The 18408-nt window shown below is 47.8% G+C and overlaps 1 protein-coding gene across 1 annotated transcript in view; it reads right to left on the bottom strand.

Moving 5' to 3' along the window:
- LOC135190255 (collagen alpha-1(XXVII) chain-like) overlaps positions 1 to 18408 on the bottom strand; it is a 170223-nt gene that overhangs the window by 86786 nt on the left and 65029 nt on the right. The window contains 4 exon segments of the mRNA XM_064171406.1: positions 3081 to 3125; positions 3534 to 3587; positions 6923 to 6967; positions 11885 to 11938. Of these exon segments, the coding sequence (XP_064027476.1) occupies positions 3081 to 3125; positions 3534 to 3587; positions 6923 to 6967; positions 11885 to 11938 (198 nt within the window).

The following is an 18408-nucleotide window of genomic DNA, read 5'->3' as shown; positions in this document are numbered from 1 at the left end:
TTATAATGAAGTCACAATATAATGGACAGAAAAAGAATAGTAGGCAACAAAAGAAAGCTTTAAATATGATGGCACAGCCTAAAAACAGCAGTAGCAGCAGAAACCAAAGTGACACAACTGGAGCCTCCAACACAAATCAATCCCTCTGCTCCAGGCAGGGTCTTTCCTGTAGCCCAAGCCCCACTGGGCACTAAGTTAAGAGAGAGATTCTGTCTCTGCTTTCCCATATGTTGGATTTCCTTAAGTCAGGTATTTTTAAGACAAACTTAAATTAAAAAGCATGTGGCAAAACCAAGGGAGGCAAAGAAAGATTTATGATGGAGCTTCTTAGTAAGGGCTGAGATAAAAATCATTTTCATTGAGACAAGGCAGGTGACAAGAGGAAAGATGATCCTGGCAAGGAATCCAAGAGGCCAGAGTGTATTTCCCATCTTTAGCAAAGCCTTCCTCAGTCACTTTGGTGACTCAGAAGCCCTTACATTACATGAAGGTCTTAAAAGTTTCTTCCTTCATCCAGACCACAAGCTCTTTGAAGGCAGGGTTTTCCCTTTGCTACAAACCAAGCCCAAGCAGCAAGACCAGATACCACTGAAATTTCTTAGTGGTACCAGAAAAGAAACACTTCAAATACAAATGTACACAGGCTCTAAGGAGGGCTGAGTAGTTTTGCTCACAATGCCCAAATCCAAGTGAGAGAAAACAGAAAGGTTTAAAGGTGCCATTCACAGAAGAAACATGGGAGTAAGCAAATGCAGCAGGCTTCTGATCAGCTGCAGAAGGAATCGGTCATAACCTGGGCCAAACAGATGAAGAGCAAGACCAACAAATCAGTGAACCAAGTAACTGAAAAAAAAAACCTCCCCAGAGATATTTCAGGCCAAATCCTCCCCAAATGTAAAGAGATTTGATGAACTTTGTCTATAGTTATGCGAAGGAATACAGCAGACTTGGATGCTTTGGCTAAAAGCAGCAATGTCAGATCTGTGTGTCTAGAATATCATAGAATAAACCAGGTTGGAAGATACCTCCAAGATCATCCAGTCCAACCTATCACCCAGCCCTATCCAGTCAACTAGACCATGGCACCAAGTGCCTCATCCAGTCTTTTCTTGAACACCCCCAATGTACACCTGAGCAGGTGAGACCTGAGGCCATCAATGCCTAGGGAGGTCTGTTTTTCCTTTGCTTTGCATTTCCCAGCCCTTTGGCTGTTGCATTGCTGGGAAGGGCAGACACAAGCTGTTTGGAAGCTATCTCTGACCCTGGAATCATTGTTGGTTTGACCTGAGTGTTTGATTGCATCCAGGATATTTGATCGTAAGTTGACTCATTAGGGATGGAGAAGGTTTGAGGAGGAAGGATGGCTTGCCAGTCTTGGATCAGGAAAGGGCTGTAATGAAGGGCTGTTCTAGTGGGAGATGTCCCTGCCTATGGCAGGGGGTTGGAACTGGATGATCTTTGAGGTTCCTTCCACCCTAAAGCTTTCTATGATCCTATAAAAGACAGCGAGGAAGTCCACCCCATCCAAGATAAATGCAGTGGGAGAGGTAGCTAGGGAGGGAGAAGACCATGGTTTTCTGCACCTCAGGAGAGAATCACAGAATCATTCCAGTTGGAAAAGACTTTCAAGATCATCAAGTCCAACCATTATCCCTACTCTACAAACTTCATTCTAAAACCACATCTTCAAGCACTTTTAAACACATCCAGGATTGGTGACTCAACCACCTCCTTGGGCAGCTCGTTCCAGTGTTTAGCTGCAAGACTAAGCATGGGGTTATTGGGGAAGGATGGATAATTGTGCACTTGGGAGTAATGTAAGGAGAACTGTAGTGAGAGCTTCAAACCATTTGGCTACTGTGAGAGTGATGGCTGGAGAAATACTGGAGATAAAATGAGGGATACTAATGTCCAGGAAAGTTGGTTTTGCTGAACAATGATTTAAACATTGGTGATTCTTAAGATACTCAAGCATTTACTCTAAGGAGCAAACAGAAGAAAGTGTGGGCTATAGGAACTGATGTTGAGTCAAGAAACCAACTACCATATCTCAAGCTTGACCTACAGAAAAGGTCCTTCTCTTGCCTTGTCCCTCCCCTCTGCACAAGTGCAAAGCTGCTACTGTGGAGAAAAGGAAACTGCAGACACAGCAGCCCTGGCAAAGAGCTGCTGTAGCATAAGGAAAGTGGAATCAGCTGGCTTGATGTGACTTCCCCCTTGTGCAGCTTTGGGCTGCTAAATCATTCTCTAAAAGCAAACACCTAACAAGAGAATAAGACAGCAGACAGGAGGAGGAAAATACAGTTAATGGTCATTTTCCATTGGCCTCCTGAGCAATCAGAGCCAGCAATAAATGATTGCAACTCCCACTCTTTCAGACTAAATAAACTCTGCAGCTGAATATCTGTAGGAGGATGGTTCTCCTGACACGGAGACATTTACACAGTTTCGTGCTGGTTTAGCTCAAGCTGCATGGTTTTGTGCCAGCAGCACTAAATCACTGCAGTCAATGCCCTTCTCCTTTTTTCTTTCCCTAAAGTGATTTATATCAATTTGGTATAAGGCAATTTCCTCTCAGCAGGAAGCTGAACTGAGGTGAGTTTCTCCAAACACGTGCAGAGGTGCCTAACACAGAAGAGCTGTTCCTGGGGATCCAGCTGGCTGGCTTGATTCAGGGAGCTGTGCTGCTCTGTTGTTATGTGTTTTCCCCAAACACAATAACACAAACCCACTGTCAGTATTGGTAGGTCTTCATCCTCCTCCACATCCCAACATGTAACCAATATAAAACCATGGAAGCTCAAATAATCTTAACAGTTACTGTCATTATCAGTGGGAGATAGAAGGTCCAGAGGGGACCTGAGCATAACTGATCTATACTCCATGGAGAAGAGGAAGGGGCAGATGTCATAAAAGAAAGAAAAATCAAAACTAGAGTGTCAGGGAAGGAGGAAGGGTGGGAGACTGGGAGCAAAGAGCAGCCAGAGTGGAACCAGTACCATGGTGCTGAATAAGAAGCTAGAAAGGGGATTTCACATGCAAAATTAAAACACAGTGCAATAAGGGAGTATTCAGATCACCTTATCACCTTTCAGTCCATGCTCTCCAGGGTTTCCTATCAGCCCCTGAAACACAAGAAAGTTCAGAGTGAGCCTGAGTTAACTGTGAAGTCTTGCTCAGGTCTATGACATCGGTATCCCTGATGGGGCTGGTGGCTTGGATCAGTAGCATTAGCCTGGCACAGCCCCAAGGCCAAATGGCAGGCTGATCTCAAAGCTCCATCCTATCTTCTTCAAACACCCTTCATGGGCTGGAAGCATGCAGGGAAATGCCCCTGGGGTTCTGCACTGACCTGCACCTGCTGCCAACCACCAGTGGGGTGTTATGTTAACAGTCTTGGGGCTGGGCAGTGTAGGAGCATTACTGCTCACCTTCTCTCTCAGGACAATGAGCACTGCCCAGGGGAGGAGCAGAACAATCTTCAGCCTTGTCATGGAGGCACACGAGCTCACACAGCTCTGTTATTGTCTCACCTTTAAGCCTTTTGGTCCTGGATAGCCAATCGGTCCAACGGAGCCCATGTCACCCTAGTGAGAGAAAGAGAAGTACCAAAGCCATCAGGTGAAAAGCCAACAGGTGTGGAGTGAAATTCCTCTCCTGGCTGGTCTCTCAGTATCTCTGGCTTCAGCAGAAGATAGGAGGCATCTCATCCTGGCAAGGGGGCACAAGACTTGGAACATGTAGATAGTCTCTAAGGAAGAGAAGCAGAAGGGCTTTGCCTGGCGGGCACATGAGGAAAGAAGAGCAGCTCCTGCCTGCATCCTGCCCTTGCCACAAAGCAGAGGCCCTAAAGTGCCCCTTGACACTAATCACTGGAGGTGTGAGCTGTCCCCCTTGCCCAGCTCCCCCAGCCTCACTCTGCTGCAGCTCCCATGGCAATTGGGTAGGGTGCTGGGTGCTTGGAGAATGTGTGACCCTCCTGCTCCTGCACCACAGATTAGGGTGCCTGGGAGTGTGCTCAGGCTCCCAAACCAGGAGCCTGGATTTGCTAAAAAAACAAACAGATAAGGAATTCTGGCTACTAAATCAATGGGAAAAAGGGGGAAAAAAAGGAAAATTAATTAAGAAACCACCTTGAAGTCTGCTACTGGAGTAGGATCTGAGGAACAGCTTTTGGAGTGTTCTTCCTAACTTATGCATGGATGAATTTGCCTGTTCCACTGTTTGACAATTCAAAATACGGAGCTGGTTCAAGACAACCTTGGAGTAGATTCCTTTTCAGTGATGGTTCCAGACAGAACCTACCACAGTATTCAAGTATTCAGTGTTCAAGAAAAGCCTGGATGAGGCACTTAGTGCCATGGTCTAGTTGATTGGGTAGGGCTGGGTGCTAGGTTGGACTGGATGAGCTTGGAGTTATCTTCCAACCTGGTTGATTCTATGATTCTGTTCCCGAGTTCTGCAGAGGAGATCTGAAGGTGTGTTAAAAAGGACACAGACCCAAACGTGAAAAGGCAGTAGTCAAGAAATTTGGGTCACTTCTGAGCTCTGGTATCTGAAAGTGATATGGGGAGAAGAGAGAACAGGAGGTAAAGCCAGAGCTGTCCCATAGCATGGCTGTCCTGCTGCAGCAAGAAGTCAGCAGGGCACTGGATACTGGGACTTGTAGGATAAGCTGCAGCACAGGAGGATGCTGGAGCTCAGGGTTGTTTCGTGTGCAGGCACAAAAGAAGCCTTCAGTAAGCAGCATTTAAAGAGGCTTTGACTGCTCTCTGCCCATGAAGAGAGTCAGTGATTGGGTGCAGCAGCCTTGCCTGCAGTGTGTAAATAAACAGGGCAGGCTCTGCTGAAGGAAGGCTTCTCTGGTCAGCAGTCATGGGCCCGCAGCCACACTGGGAGCACTGGGCTGTAGCTGCCTGAACAGATGTGCTTTTCATACCTCCCCACATAAAGGCTTCTTGTAGAAATGCATTTACTTAAAGCTTTGCCCACATAGCTAATTAGGAGAGCAAGAGGCTTTGGCTACTTCTAATTCTGCTCTTCAGCAGTGAATTCTGCTCTTAAAGTGTGAACCCAGACACCTGTGGGGTGTGTGGAGGCAGTAGGGAGCCCAGCTGGTCCCCAAGGTGGCTGTAGCTGGGAAGGAAGGAAGCAACTGAAAGGGAGTCAGACCAGAGCAAACACCCAAACACCATCTCCATGCCCTGCAGTGTGAACCCCATGCTGCATACCCCAGGGCAGGAGTCTGGTGATGTCCTACAAAGATGACAAGGCAGGAGGGATGCTTGGAGGAGGATGTAGGAGGTCAGTATCAGCTCAACCTCACCAGAGATGCTTCAGCATCCTGAATTTAGGAGTTGTATATTACCCTGAGACACAAGATCTGACTCAGCTGGACCTAAATCTCATTAGTTAGTTGGACCTGAATCTCACTCTGAAATGAGACTAATGTGGAAAGACAGCAGCCAACTGCTACTGCTGCAGCAAGTGATTCCTGACAAAACATCACTGCAAAGGACCAACTTTTTGCCTTAAATGTAGAGCTAGAAAGCAGCTCCCAACAGGAATGACCATTTCTTCATTAGAAAGAAGGGAAGGCAGAAGACAGGCCAGGCTTAGCAACAAGAGGAGAACTGCAAAAAACATGAGCACTTGGGATGCCAGCAGAAAGCAACACAGGACAGAGAAGGTGACAGACTTGAGCTATCTGGTGATGAAGTTGAAAGGTGGTTTAGGACATGGAATGCTAGATTTTGGGATCAGGGCTAAAAATACAGTTTAGTTGTATCTCACACAGAATTTGGGGCCATTTAGGTAGCTGTAGCTAATGTGGGACAGAAACATCATGATCACAAAGGCAGGTTAGAAACCACACACTGCCTGTCCTCATTTCAGATTAGCTCCAGGCAAAATCCTTCCTTCCTGGCCCCACTGATCTACCCCAAGCACAAATAATCAGAGAATCATTAAGCTTGGAAAGGACTTTTGAGATCATTGAATTCAACCTTTGATCTATATTGCTAAGTCTGCCACTAGACCATGTCCCTCAGCACCACTTCTATATGGCTTTTAAATCCCTTCAGATATGGGGACTCTACCACTTCCCTGGGAAATCTATTCCAGTGCTTGATACCTTGCTAGAACCTCCTTTCAGGGAGTTGTGTAAAGTGAGCTGTCCCCCCTGAGCCTCTTTTTCTCCAGACTAAACAACCCCAGTTCCTTCAGATGCTTCTCATAGGACTTCTGCTCTAGACCCATCACCAGCTTTGTGCTAACAGAACCTACCACTTTATGTGCACAGAAGAAAATCTCTTGAAACAAGTACTGAGGTCTAAAAATAAACCATAACACATTCAGCTGGGTATTCACTAACCCCCAGCACAGCTGCCAGAGGATGAGTTGCCACCCAGCCTTACAGTTATTTATCTCCTGCTGGGGAAAGGTGTAATGAAACATGGAATGTGGCTGTGTGCATAATTACCTGCATTAGTGATGGGATGGGGAGAGTGCACATAAAAGTCCTGTGTGCCCAGAGGACAGAGGGTTCCTGCCCACGGTCCCTCTGGTGAATGAGAGCTGAGTGTCCTTGGGACACTGCTTACAGGGCCTTGCTCTCTGAGAGATGGCAGATCCTGGTGTGCAATGAATACTGTGTCTTTGGAGAAACACCCTGGTAAGTGCTATCAAAAGGGTGTGTTATCTAGGAACAGAGGCGCTACCAGCAAACTTTGGTCTGCTCCCTTTTGCTTAGGAAGAGTTTGCCCTTCTTCTCCTCCCTGTCCACCAGCCAGCCTCGTCTCTGCCCCATGCAAAAAGTCATCCTCTTCACTGCCCTGCCACAGGAAGAGGAAAATCTGTGCCTAGTTATGCATCCTGAAAGGGTTAAAGCCGAGAAGCCAGATCTCCATGTTTTCGTACTTACAATGAGTCCAAGGACTCCAGGAGGACCTGGGGCTCCCAATTCTCCCTAGAAGGAAAGACAAACCGACATGGTTATGGGCACTTCATAGGCAAACAGAGGCTGAAAGGCCTCTCAGTGTTTCAAGAACTTAAGGGAAGGGCAAAGACCGTTCCTCCCCCTTCCATCCCCACACAGCCCCTTCCCCAGCCAACACAACCCAGAGCTGCCATCTCAGGAAGCGCTTGGGAGCGCAGCCTCCAGACACAGGGCTGCTTGTTGCTTGCAGGGTTGGCTTCCCCTCTTGGGAGCAGGCTGGGGAAAAGGAGCATTTCACTGCGCAGGAAGGGGAGTGGGTGGGAGCCTGCCCCAGGTGAGATGCAGACATGGACAGGGTCAGAGCATGGTGAAGGATCAGGAACAACACCAAGGTGGAAAGAGGAGGAGAGCTGCTGCTCAGTGTTGGAAAGTTGAGATTTTGGGGAGTGGTTAAAGAGCAACAAAACCCACAAGAAAAGGAAACAGAAGTGGTTAATTTAGGGAGAGGGTATGCCAGCCTCTGGTGCTGCTTGGTGGGTCCTGGCAGTACCCTTGATAACCAAGGTGCTCCGAGGCTGCTCCTTCTGTATCTAAGAGCTGGTTTAAGGTGGGGAGCCAGCAGCATCCTCTGCACTCTGCCTCATCCAGCAAACAGTCATGTCTTTAATTTCCTGGCAAAGCCCCTAGCCTTGGGACAGCAGCTTGCCTGCAGGGAGGTGGCTCAGCACTTCTGTCTGAAGCAGGGAGCTTTCTGCAGGGACTGCCAGCACTTGCTTAGGGGATGAGTCACCTCTGATTGTGTTGTAGAGAGCAGCAGATAGACCAGAGAGATTTTTGTCTTGCACTCTGTGCCCATTTGCCATCTCTTACAGACTGTTCCCAAGCAGGGCATTTTGGAAAGCACCAGCTCCTCTTAGAGGCACCTCAGGGCTCACTGTTCAAGGGACTCACTATCTGGATTGTGGAGCTGGAGTTCGCAGCTCCACCACAAACTTTCCAGCTTTCCAAAGACTTGCACATGCCAGGAGTGCCTGCAGGTGCCTGATGGCATTTCCAGGTGAAGTGCAGCAGAGAAACTGTGTCAGACCCTTGAACACAAATCTGTTCAAGGAAAGACTGCATGAGGCACTTAGTGCCATGGTCTAGATGACTGGCTAGGGCTGGGTGCTAGGTTGGACTGGATGAGCTTGGAGGTCTCTCCCAACCTGGTCTATGAAATCGCTGATCTAGGACTCCAGGCACCTTGGCAATCGTGTGATGCTCAGCCTGTCCTGTGTCTCCCTAGGTGGATCACCTGCTCCTTTGCTGCACTGACAGTGGATTGCTTGTCAGGGCAAGAACCTGCTCTTACATGCCTCCATCTTCAACAGGGCCTCTCAAAACAAGTGCACTGGAAATACTAAACTTCCCCTTGGCTCAGCCAACTCCACCCCTGCTCTGGATCATGCTGGCTACTTCCTTTGACAGAGCAGTTGAGTTTATGGTGCACATCTGGTGTAGTCACCCTCAGTGCAGTAAAGCTCCCCTTTTATGGAAAGATTTGCCTAGTGAAAGAGAAGGGGACACAACATGACCAAACGTGCTCAGCCTGCCTGGGTAAGGGGTTAGGTGTGTTTACTTTATGGGAAGTGGAGTAGGGGACTGTTGGGCAAGCTCACACAAAAAGCATTTCATAATCTCCACCAGTATAAAATTGCTTTTTTATGGCCAGTTCCTTTCCTGCATACTTGGGACATCTGTGGAGCAATTGTTCCCCATGGGTGGGATTTCTGTGTCCTCAAAGCTACTGTAATAAGGTCTGCTCCAAGCTGTATGTAAGTTGAGGCCTGACACTACTAGGCTCAGCAAGAAGAGGGAGTATCCTCAGGAATGCTGAGAACAGGAGCTGCACAGTGGCCTGGGGCTCCCAGTAAGCTCTGCAGGCTCCAAGGGTGACTGGGATGGTTGGCTCTTGGTCACAGGATCGCAGAATATTAGAGGTTGGAAGGGACCTCCAGAGATCATCAAGTCCAACCCCTCTGCCAAAGCAGGATCCCCTAGGGTAGTCCACACAGGAATGCATCCAGGCAGGTTCTGAAAGTCTCCAGAGAAGGAGACTCCGCAACCTCTCTGGGCAGCCTGTTCCAGTGCTCTGTCACCCTCACTCTCCTCAGGTTGAGGTAAAATCTTCTATGTTCAAGTTTGTTGCCATTGCTCCTTGTCTTATTGCTGTGGACCACTGAAAAGAGATTGGCCATTTGACACCCACCCCTTAGATATTGAAACACATCAGTGAGATCTCCTCCCAGTCTTCTCTGCCCCCAGCAGCTGCAGGAAGGGGCTGCTGAGGTTTCTGAGCTGCATCATGTGGGCACTGTTCAAGAAAAAGTAGATGTGGAAATACATAGCCTCACATCTAAGGCAAGAGGATTTCCTCTTGGAAGAGGAGGTGGACTCCCCTGGGAGATGTGGACAGGACTTGTTGTTAATTTGAGTCACTGGATGGCTTGGGGCATGGAGGAGTTAGAGGTGCTGGTCCCTGACCTGTGAGGCTAAGCTGGGCTCTATTCTCCTGTCTTCAGTGCATGGACTGGGCACGGGGACCAGAGACAAGGAGATGAATCAACAGGCCTTTCCCATGGCTAATTCCTGTGATTAAGAGACTAATTGGGGTGGCTAAAGTGCCCTGGGAGTGGGGATCTGGAATGTGATGGCTCAACAGCTCTCAGCACGCTGGTAGGAGGGAAAGGCAGAAAGACGCTGCTGTGGCTGGGACAGCCTTTGCTGTGTCTGGAGGGGACGGAAAGAAGATCAGAGACCGTCAGCTTCTGCCATCCCCATGCAATGAAGGAGGCAGCAGCAGCCTAAGTGCTCCATGGATCAAACAGAGCACGGGCAGCTCAGGCCCCGTGGCAGCCTGCCTACAACTCAGCTGCATCCTCCACCCAGCGAACCCAGCATATTTGTGTGCTCCACAAACAGACTTCTGGCATTTTTCTGCGTCTGTGACTCCACTTGTGACCCTGTGAACCTCCCTTCGAGTCAGCTGAAGCAGTCTGTTTTCATTCTACAATCTCCAAGGCACATTAATATTGAGAAGCCCCTGATAAGATGAAAGAAGAGCAACCCTTCGGGCCGAATTAACGGAAGGGCCATGTGCTTCTTTCCGATGTTCTGGGAACTGGCATTCAGCTAACACTGAGGACATCTTCTGAATGGGGCTTAGAGGACTTGCAAGTTCAAAAGAAAGCAAAACAAGTTATCTGGGATAAAAACATCTTTCTGACCTCCAAGACTCCTGGTCTTCCTGGTGGGCTGACTGGAAATAGCAATACAATCTAGAGAGCCTTCTACTTTGGGACTACTGATTCCACTCTGACCCATGGCTTAAGCTGACTGAAGGATGGGAAAAGTCCTGCAGAAGCATTCCTTGGGAATCTAATCCTTGCAGTTTGCTGCAATTGACACTCATATGCTGAATTCCCACAAAGGCTGGAGTGTGGCTGAGCTTGGCTTGGTGCTTACAGTCCTTTGTGAAAATGACTCTAATGCTGTATATGTGATGAATAGGAATTCGAAGACACATGTGGAGTGGGTTACTTCACAGAAGTCATTCCATCAAACCCCAAGAGCAGCACCATCCCTGGAGGTGTTCAAGAAAAGCCTGGATGAGGCACTTAGTGCCATGGTCTAGTAGACTGGATAGGGCTGGGGGTTTGGACTGGATGATCTTGGAGGTCTCTTCCAACCTGGTTGATTCTATGTCTATGTGAATAACCAAGAGAGCAGGAATTTCAAAGATGATCCAGTGCTGCTCACATGCTCATTGAGGGAGAACCAAAGTAACTCAGGAAGTAATTTACAGTAGTTAATACATCTGAGGACCTCTGCAATCCACAAGGGCACGTTTTGTGAGCAGTGGAGAAGACAGCACATGGGAAATTATTTGGTATTAAGTGCTGCAAGAGCAGAGCAAAAGAAACCTTATCAGCATGCAGCTGCTTAAATGGTCTGTGTGACCATCCTGACCCAATTCCCAGGAGGCACATCCCATTCTTAGAAAGTCAGCAGGGGTCAGATGAAGACCGGACAGAGGCCAAGAACTCAGGATCCTGGAGACTTCTCCCACTGCAGTCCCAGGGCAGGCTGAGGCAAGGGGCAGAGTAGCAGAAGCCCAGGCTATGGAGTCTGTCCCAGTGCTCCCAGACACCAGAGTGGGGAATCTGGCACTTCTTGCACCACTGTTAGTAATCACTTCAGATAAGGAAAGATGCTGAGCTTGGAGTACTTTAGAGGCTTATCTCTACAGGCTGCTAGATGCAAACCAGGTTGCTAACCTGCATTACAAAGTGAGATGAGTTGAAAGGAAAGGAATATGTCTCCATCTCTATATGCCTCAGAACCTCTACACAGCTGTGCACATGGCCTGCTCCTCTGAGGGTTCACATGCACTCAAGTGGTGCCTCGTGATGGTACACCACTCTGTATGTGGGCCCAGGTCTCCCTCCTATGTTCATATGAACCTTCATTCAGAGCACAATAGTCAATAAAGTGATTCCTGCAGCTCTCAAAACCTTTTCATTATGCCCTACAGTATGGACAAGCTCCAGCAACTGCCCACTAATCAGGAGCAACATCCCTACCTTTCCTCTCCTGATTTATCTCCTACTCACACCCTTAGAATGAGAAAACATCAAGTCTAAGGTACAAGAAAGATGGAGATGGAAAGCAAATAGCAACAGGATGACCTGGCAGTTACAGAATGTTTATGCAAACACAGGAGTTCACAGCATGCTTGACCAGGGCAGGGATATATGTTTGTCTTCCAGGAGGAACATACTCAAGATGCTAGCAGCTGCTTCAAAAGCTTCTTTCAGAGCTGATTAACTGAAGTGTGCTAGTGATGATGCAGTACAATGTGCTGTCTACTTCAACAGGAAGAAAGAAGGAATAAAGCTATCAACTTACTGGGTTCCCATCAATGCCTGGAGGTCCTCGTTCCCCAAAATCACCAGGAAAGCCCTGAGGAGAGGAGACAAACATAAGTATTATTGATGGATCCTGGTGTAAAGACAGTCAGCTTAAAAACTTTTCCTCTGGCACTCAGTGCAGCACTTTGGTGGGCAGCAGGTCACGAGGACATGTGGGCCAAGAGCCCTCTTGTTCTCTTCCAAACCATTCTTGCTCCACCAGCACATCCGCTCAGCAAGAAGTCCTGCAAGGCCAAAAGCTCTGATTCATTGCTCTCTCCTGGGGCCAATGAAGGGTAACCAGAAGTATACTTTACAGGGCTCAGTCATGAGCTGCACATTTACTAATGGGAGCCTTGAGAGGAAGAATGAGCAAGGAGACAGGAAGGCTTTTTGCTTGGCCATGCTATGAAAAGCACCCAGTGCTGAGGCTGCTGGATGTGGCTGGTTCACACCTTATCTTGCAGGCTATGCCCAGCCCTCAGTCAGCTGTGCCTTTTCTTACCAGGCTGGGCTTCACATGACAGGCAAGGCTTTTGCAGTGCTGAGTAGAAAGACAACGTGAGTGTGCATAGCAGAGAGAAGGGGTGAAAAATCAGTGCTTCAGTCTTCTTCTGGCTTACCTAAGTACTCTGATATGGCCAACAAGGAACATGCAGCCCTGAAGATTGTGCTGTGCAACTTACATGTTAAATGATCCTCTGGCATTAGAAAAACCAAAGCCTGTATTTACTGCTCCAGTGCTTCCTATCCTCTCTCAGGAAGTAATAACCTACTGAGGGACTCTTCCTTAAAGGTCAATCCCGAAGCTCCCATGTTCTGGAAGAACACATAAACCTCACTGCAATGACTATCCTCAGGAATGGATTGTCAATCTGAATTATTTCATCCTGCCTACTAACACAATCAGTTTAACAGTACCCCCTTCTCAGAGGATAGCTGAACAGTGTCATGTCTGTTGGAGCCCATGCAGATGCTTAATGGAGCTGATCAAAGATGCGTAGTGAATTCACTCCAATGCATTCACGACCTTTCAGCTTGCCAGAGGAACAAACGATTCCAAGCTCATTATGGTCCACACCCCAGAGCTGTGAAAGACCATGTTTACTACATGAAAAAGTCACCACAAAAGACTTCTTCATCATCTCATTATATCTGATACAAATTTGGAAGACTTCAAACAATTACAGAGAAGGGAGCAGAAGTACTGAGCCAGAACGCGACGGCTGTGACATGCTCTTGCTCGCACTGTTGGACAGACCCCGTGCTCCCCTAAGCCCCCCCCAGCTTCTCTCTGCAAACAAATCATACAGCAGCTTGCTCTTCCCTGTCCTGACATGCTCCATCTCCCTCAGAAGGAGCTCAGCAGAGAGGTACACCACTCCTGTGGTTAGTAAAACCTCTTAAGTCACTATGCCAATGTTTTCAAGGAGGAAGCAGTTGAGTTTAAGATGGATTAGACTCAGTTTTCCCCTGAGCTTGAATTTCATTCAGCAGTGGACTGATGGGCAACAGCCTGTGAAAGCTAACAGGGACCAGCTCAAATATCAGCAGCTTCAGGGCTACTCTGAACTTTGGCTGCAGTGGAAGGTGCTTTGGGAAGGTTGCAGTATTGCATTAAGGGAGTGCTCTGACTCTCCATTTCTTTTACTTGCATGGCACTTAAGATGGAGTGGGATAAAATATGACACATCATCCACCTCCTGTGACTCTGAGCTAGAGGGGAAGTCATTGCCTGCTAGAGGAGCTCCCCATAGACAGGATACGCAGAGCCTAAATCCCAGGCTTTGACTCCTGGACTTGGCTAATTCAGCCAGGGCTAAAATCCTACCGGGCATGAGGATGGAAACCCAAGGAATATATTTACATATAAAAAGCTTCCTAGCCAGAGCATCTGCCTCTGTGCTTCAGTTCAGAGTGGGAACTTGCGAAGCAAAGTTCAAATCACTTCTGCTACCACTTCTGTTTATGGTCTTAGAGAGTAGCAGTATTGCTTAGATGAGACTGCACCAGAAGATGTGCTCCAGACACACCAAGAAGCTTCAACTGCCAGTGGGTGCAGCACTTCTGACTCAAACTAGGAGTCACAGTAAAAGTGCCTTACACCCTTCTGGGCTCCACCAGACCATGAGATACAATGGACATCACAATCATGTTGTGGGCTAGCTCAGAGCTAAAGAGATGGGACTGGAGAAGATAGAGAGAAGATGGTCCTTGCTGAGCCAGAAAGATGCTCTCTGTATGGTGCAAACACTGATTACCTCGGAAAAGCAAAGCTGAGCCAACAGCAGCACGTGATCTGGAAACCCACCAGCAACTCTGAGAACTGAAATGGTCACAGTGGACAGAATAGAAAACTACACTGGAAAGCTCTGCAGCCAAAGTTGTCACCCAGGATCTCCCTTCACATTTGAGAGTTTACAAGTTCAAGTCAACAAAGCCAGGTGAGAAGCTGAAGGCTTAAGACAATCAGATCTTTGCCACTGACTTCAGAGCCAGCATTTCACCTCTCCTGTACCAATTCCCTCCATCCTTCAGTAGGCACTCCTGAATGGACACAAGCTATTGCTTTCTTGCTTGGATTCAGTACTTCTATTTTATGGGCATCACCATGAATGGGAAAGTTGTCTGCCTTTTCCTGTCTGGGTATTACATCCCTCAAGCCTGAGCACGTGCCAAGAAGCTGTGGTAAGCAACCACTGGAAAGAGCCTTCTGCCATCTAGAGACAAAGACATCAAATATAACAGGAAGGTGGGGTGGGGACAGGGGGGTGCTACAATTTTCTGTAATGAAAAAAAGGGGGAAAAATAATTCTGCTACATGTTGAATCAATAACATCAGAACAGATATGTGTAGGGAAAAGTCATTGCTCAGGCAAGACAAAAAAAATGGACTGCCTTGGAATATTTTGCTGTTTACAGTCATACAAGTTGCCAAGGAAAATACAAGTGGACACAGACTGATACTGTACTTATGCTCCTCTGGATTTCAGTCACAGCCTTCAGCACTTGCCCAGATGCATCTTTCCTTTCTCATAGGGCAGAGCTGAGCACAGAGTGACCCTTGGATGCCATGGAGCAGCCAGGCCCTGGGGCTGCCGAGGTGCCTTCTGGCAAACTAAGGACTTGCCAGCCTGGGAAGGGTTTACTGCTTTGAATAGTACAATCATAGTATCAGCTAATGGAACACTTGCTCCAGACTAAAAGCATCTTCTAAATTGAATTTAAATCTCATCCAATGTGATGTAAACAATGCACTCCCCTGCCAGAATAAGAGTCCAGATAAGGAACTATTTTATTTTGTATGTTTCCCACTAATCTCTTTTTTATGTCTCAGTTTCCAGTAGTAATCTTGCTGCTTAAAGGTAGAATCATAGAATCAAGCAGGTTGGAAGAGACCTCCAAGATCATCCAGTCCAACCTAGCACCCAGCCCTAGCCAGTCTACTAGACCATGGCACCATGCCTCATCCAGGCTTTTCTTGAACACATCCAGGGATGGTGCCTCCACCACCTCCCTGGGCAGCCCATTCCAATGCCAATCACTCTCTCTGCCAACAACTTCCTCCTAACATCCAGCCTGGACCTCCCCGGCACAACTCGAGACTGATATCTTGCGGTATAGGAGATGAGGCACTTGGTAACATAGTTAACACATCTTTTAGGCAAGTTTTCCAACAGTAGATCTCCAAGCATTAAAAAAGCAGATTATTGATGTGTTTTGAAGGCAGGGAGCTGAGCACCTGATCCCTTAGCCAATGCTATCCAGTAGGCGAGAGACTGAACAATAAAATCCATTCACAACACACTGTGATTCTTCCCACAGTGTCAGGCTTTCTGCTTGTCTTCAAAAGGGGATGGAAAAGAGTTAAAGTGGGAGGAAATAGAGAAGAAAACACAGACTAGCATGGGCTGGCACCATTGTTACCACAGCCAGGCCCAAAACAACATTCAGCAGCAAAGCCCTGTCCTCGCCAACACCTGATTGCCCTTAACACACCATCTGCTCTGCTGGCATGAGCACCCCTCCCAGCCCAGGTTCACAGATCTCTGGGGTGCTGGGTGGTCCTCTGGTACTTTTCAGCCTGAGCTGTAAAACAAAACCCAGAAGAGGAGACAAATGGAAAGAGCAGGTTCAACTGAACTAACCCCAGCATCCTAGACCAGTGCTGGTGCTTGGCACATGAGTAGTGAGAGTCCTTTGCACGTTAAGTGAGACTAAGGCTGGTGGCTGAAGGAGAATATTTCTACATCCACACAGTCTCCAAAGACAAAACCCAGGTTGTGAAACTTGTCCCAACACAGTCCTGTGCACAGCAGGAAACAATCAATCTTGTAAGCCCCTAATAAAAAGAAAGCACTTTCTTTCCATGGGGTAAGCAATAGCAGTTTAAACCACAGCAAGAGTTCCAGTGACCACAGCATCCTAATTTATTGGCTCTCACATGTCTGTAAAAGCTATTTTTTCAGTGCCTTTCTCCTTCTGCCTGAGCATAAAGGACAGAGATGTTCCCCAGGAACAAAACTAGCAACCAAAAAACTTCAACCAAAGCAAGCAGCCTAAGAATTACAAGTGGACTTTGTTATTCCATCCATTTAATTCCTGTCAGCAACAGCACCTCTGCTCCTCTCCCGTGCACTGCTCCAGCAGCCCCAGGAGCCCAGACACATGGGGCAGGAAGCTCATTTTACGCTGCTAGTGGACAGGCAGGTCACAACTGGCAGCCCATTACAGGAGATTTGTGAAAGAGATTAAAGGCCACAGCACATTCAGAGTCTCTTGACCTTCCCCAAGTGGGTTCAGAAGGGATTTTGGTGCAGAAAATCCACCATTTGTCAGGGTGCAGCTCTTTTTGCAGGCAGACTGGTCCCTGGAAGTTATGCTCAAGAACTGGGATGGCAAAATAAAGCTTCCTAGTGAAAAACATCAATGGTATATCCTAGCTACCCTGCAGGAGGGAATGGACATGTAGAGAAAGACTAGGACCAGGAAGGAATGGCAAATAGCAGCAGAGCTAGCAGGACAATGCTTGACTAACACGTTCTGCTGGCCAAGAGCTGGTGGGGTGCTCCTCTGCAGTGGCTGAGGTCAGGTATGACAAAACTCTTGGCTCTATCTCTCGACTGGGAAATACAGAGAGGAGGTGGAGAAAAGTAATCCAGCTGAATGGATTTCACATTGTCTGAAAGAGAAGTTCAATGAAAGGAGCCAGATGAAGCTTGAAGAGGAGATGGAGAAAACCCATGCAAGCAGATGCTCTGCTTTCAGTAAGATCTGGGTGATTCTTTGCTCTCCTGTCCCTAAGCAGAGCTTTACTGTGGCTGTTGCAGTTTGTTCTCATTGCATTCAGTGGAGCTGAGGAACTACTGATAGAGAAGGAACTGAGGAACTGAGGCACTGAAAGATACAAACTGATTTATCCCAGCAATGAGAAGTCCAGAGCTGAACTAGTAGCTAAATCTCTATCTTTGTGATGATCCTACAATAGTCCCTTAATTCCTTTTCATTCACAGTCCCTGCAAAGGACTTCCTTTCATACACCAGGAGCCTCCTGCCGAGAACAACCAGACCTAGACAGACACTGGAACCAGCTCCTCCTGCAGCAGGGGATTACATCCTCCTCCCCTCCCCTTCTTTTCTTCCTCTGCTTAGAACAAACAGAGCAGCAGACCCTTTCTTGCTGATGTCAGCCAAAGGGATACTCGGTCTAAGCAGATGTCACCACTTCTTGTCTCTTGTCCCTGGAAGCAGCTGTCCTCAGGGAAGGGCAGGCCAGTGGGATGCACCACGTCCTTTGCTTCCTCAAAGCCTTTTCAGGTGTGTGCATGTGGGCGTGTGTATTGTATGTACACAACATCTGAATCAGTTTAAAGCTCTCTCCCTGATGGAGTAAGGGAGGCAGTCTGGCAGCTGCTGCTCCAAGGAATCCTGGCAGGTCTTCACGCCAACAAAATCCTTCTCCAAAAATAGGACTTTATTTTCCTGTTGGCTGAAGGTGAAGCTGCTCAGACCAACCAGCCCTCCTGTCTTGTCTACAAAAGACTCTATTTGCCAGTTGGCTCTGGCCAGGTGAATCACTACCCAAGAGTTTCCCCAGGGATGGAGCTTTCAAGTCAAACAATTTCAACAATAATATTAAAAAAAGGTGGTGTTGGAGAAGCAGGGCTGAAGGTGAGAGAAAGCATTTACTGGGAAAAAAAAGGAGGAGAGTAAAATAAACAAGTGCAGCTTGTGTTGGCAGCTTGCATCTCTGACAGCATTCTTGGTGGAGAGAGCAGACGTGACCCCCTTGGCAGGTGGGCACAAAGGCAAACAGGCTGCTCAGACCCCATGCTGGTTCCTAGAGCATTGAGAGCCACCATAAAGGGAGCCTGGCAAACCCCACACTCACTGGCTTTAATGCACTCTGTGATGTGGGAGCATTTTCATCCTGCTCAGTTTAGACCTGGGGCTGCGACAGTTTTCATCCCTGTGAGGAGAGGAGATGTCACACCCAGCTGGGTATGGGTACTGTTGGTCCTG

Source organism: Pogoniulus pusillus, chromosome 35, assembly GCF_015220805.1.
Source record: "Pogoniulus pusillus isolate bPogPus1 chromosome 35, bPogPus1.pri, whole genome shotgun sequence".
In the NCBI taxonomy this organism is placed as follows: Eukaryota; Metazoa; Chordata; class Aves; order Piciformes; family Lybiidae; genus Pogoniulus; species Pogoniulus pusillus.
This window is presented reverse-complemented; position numbering and strand designations above follow the sequence as displayed.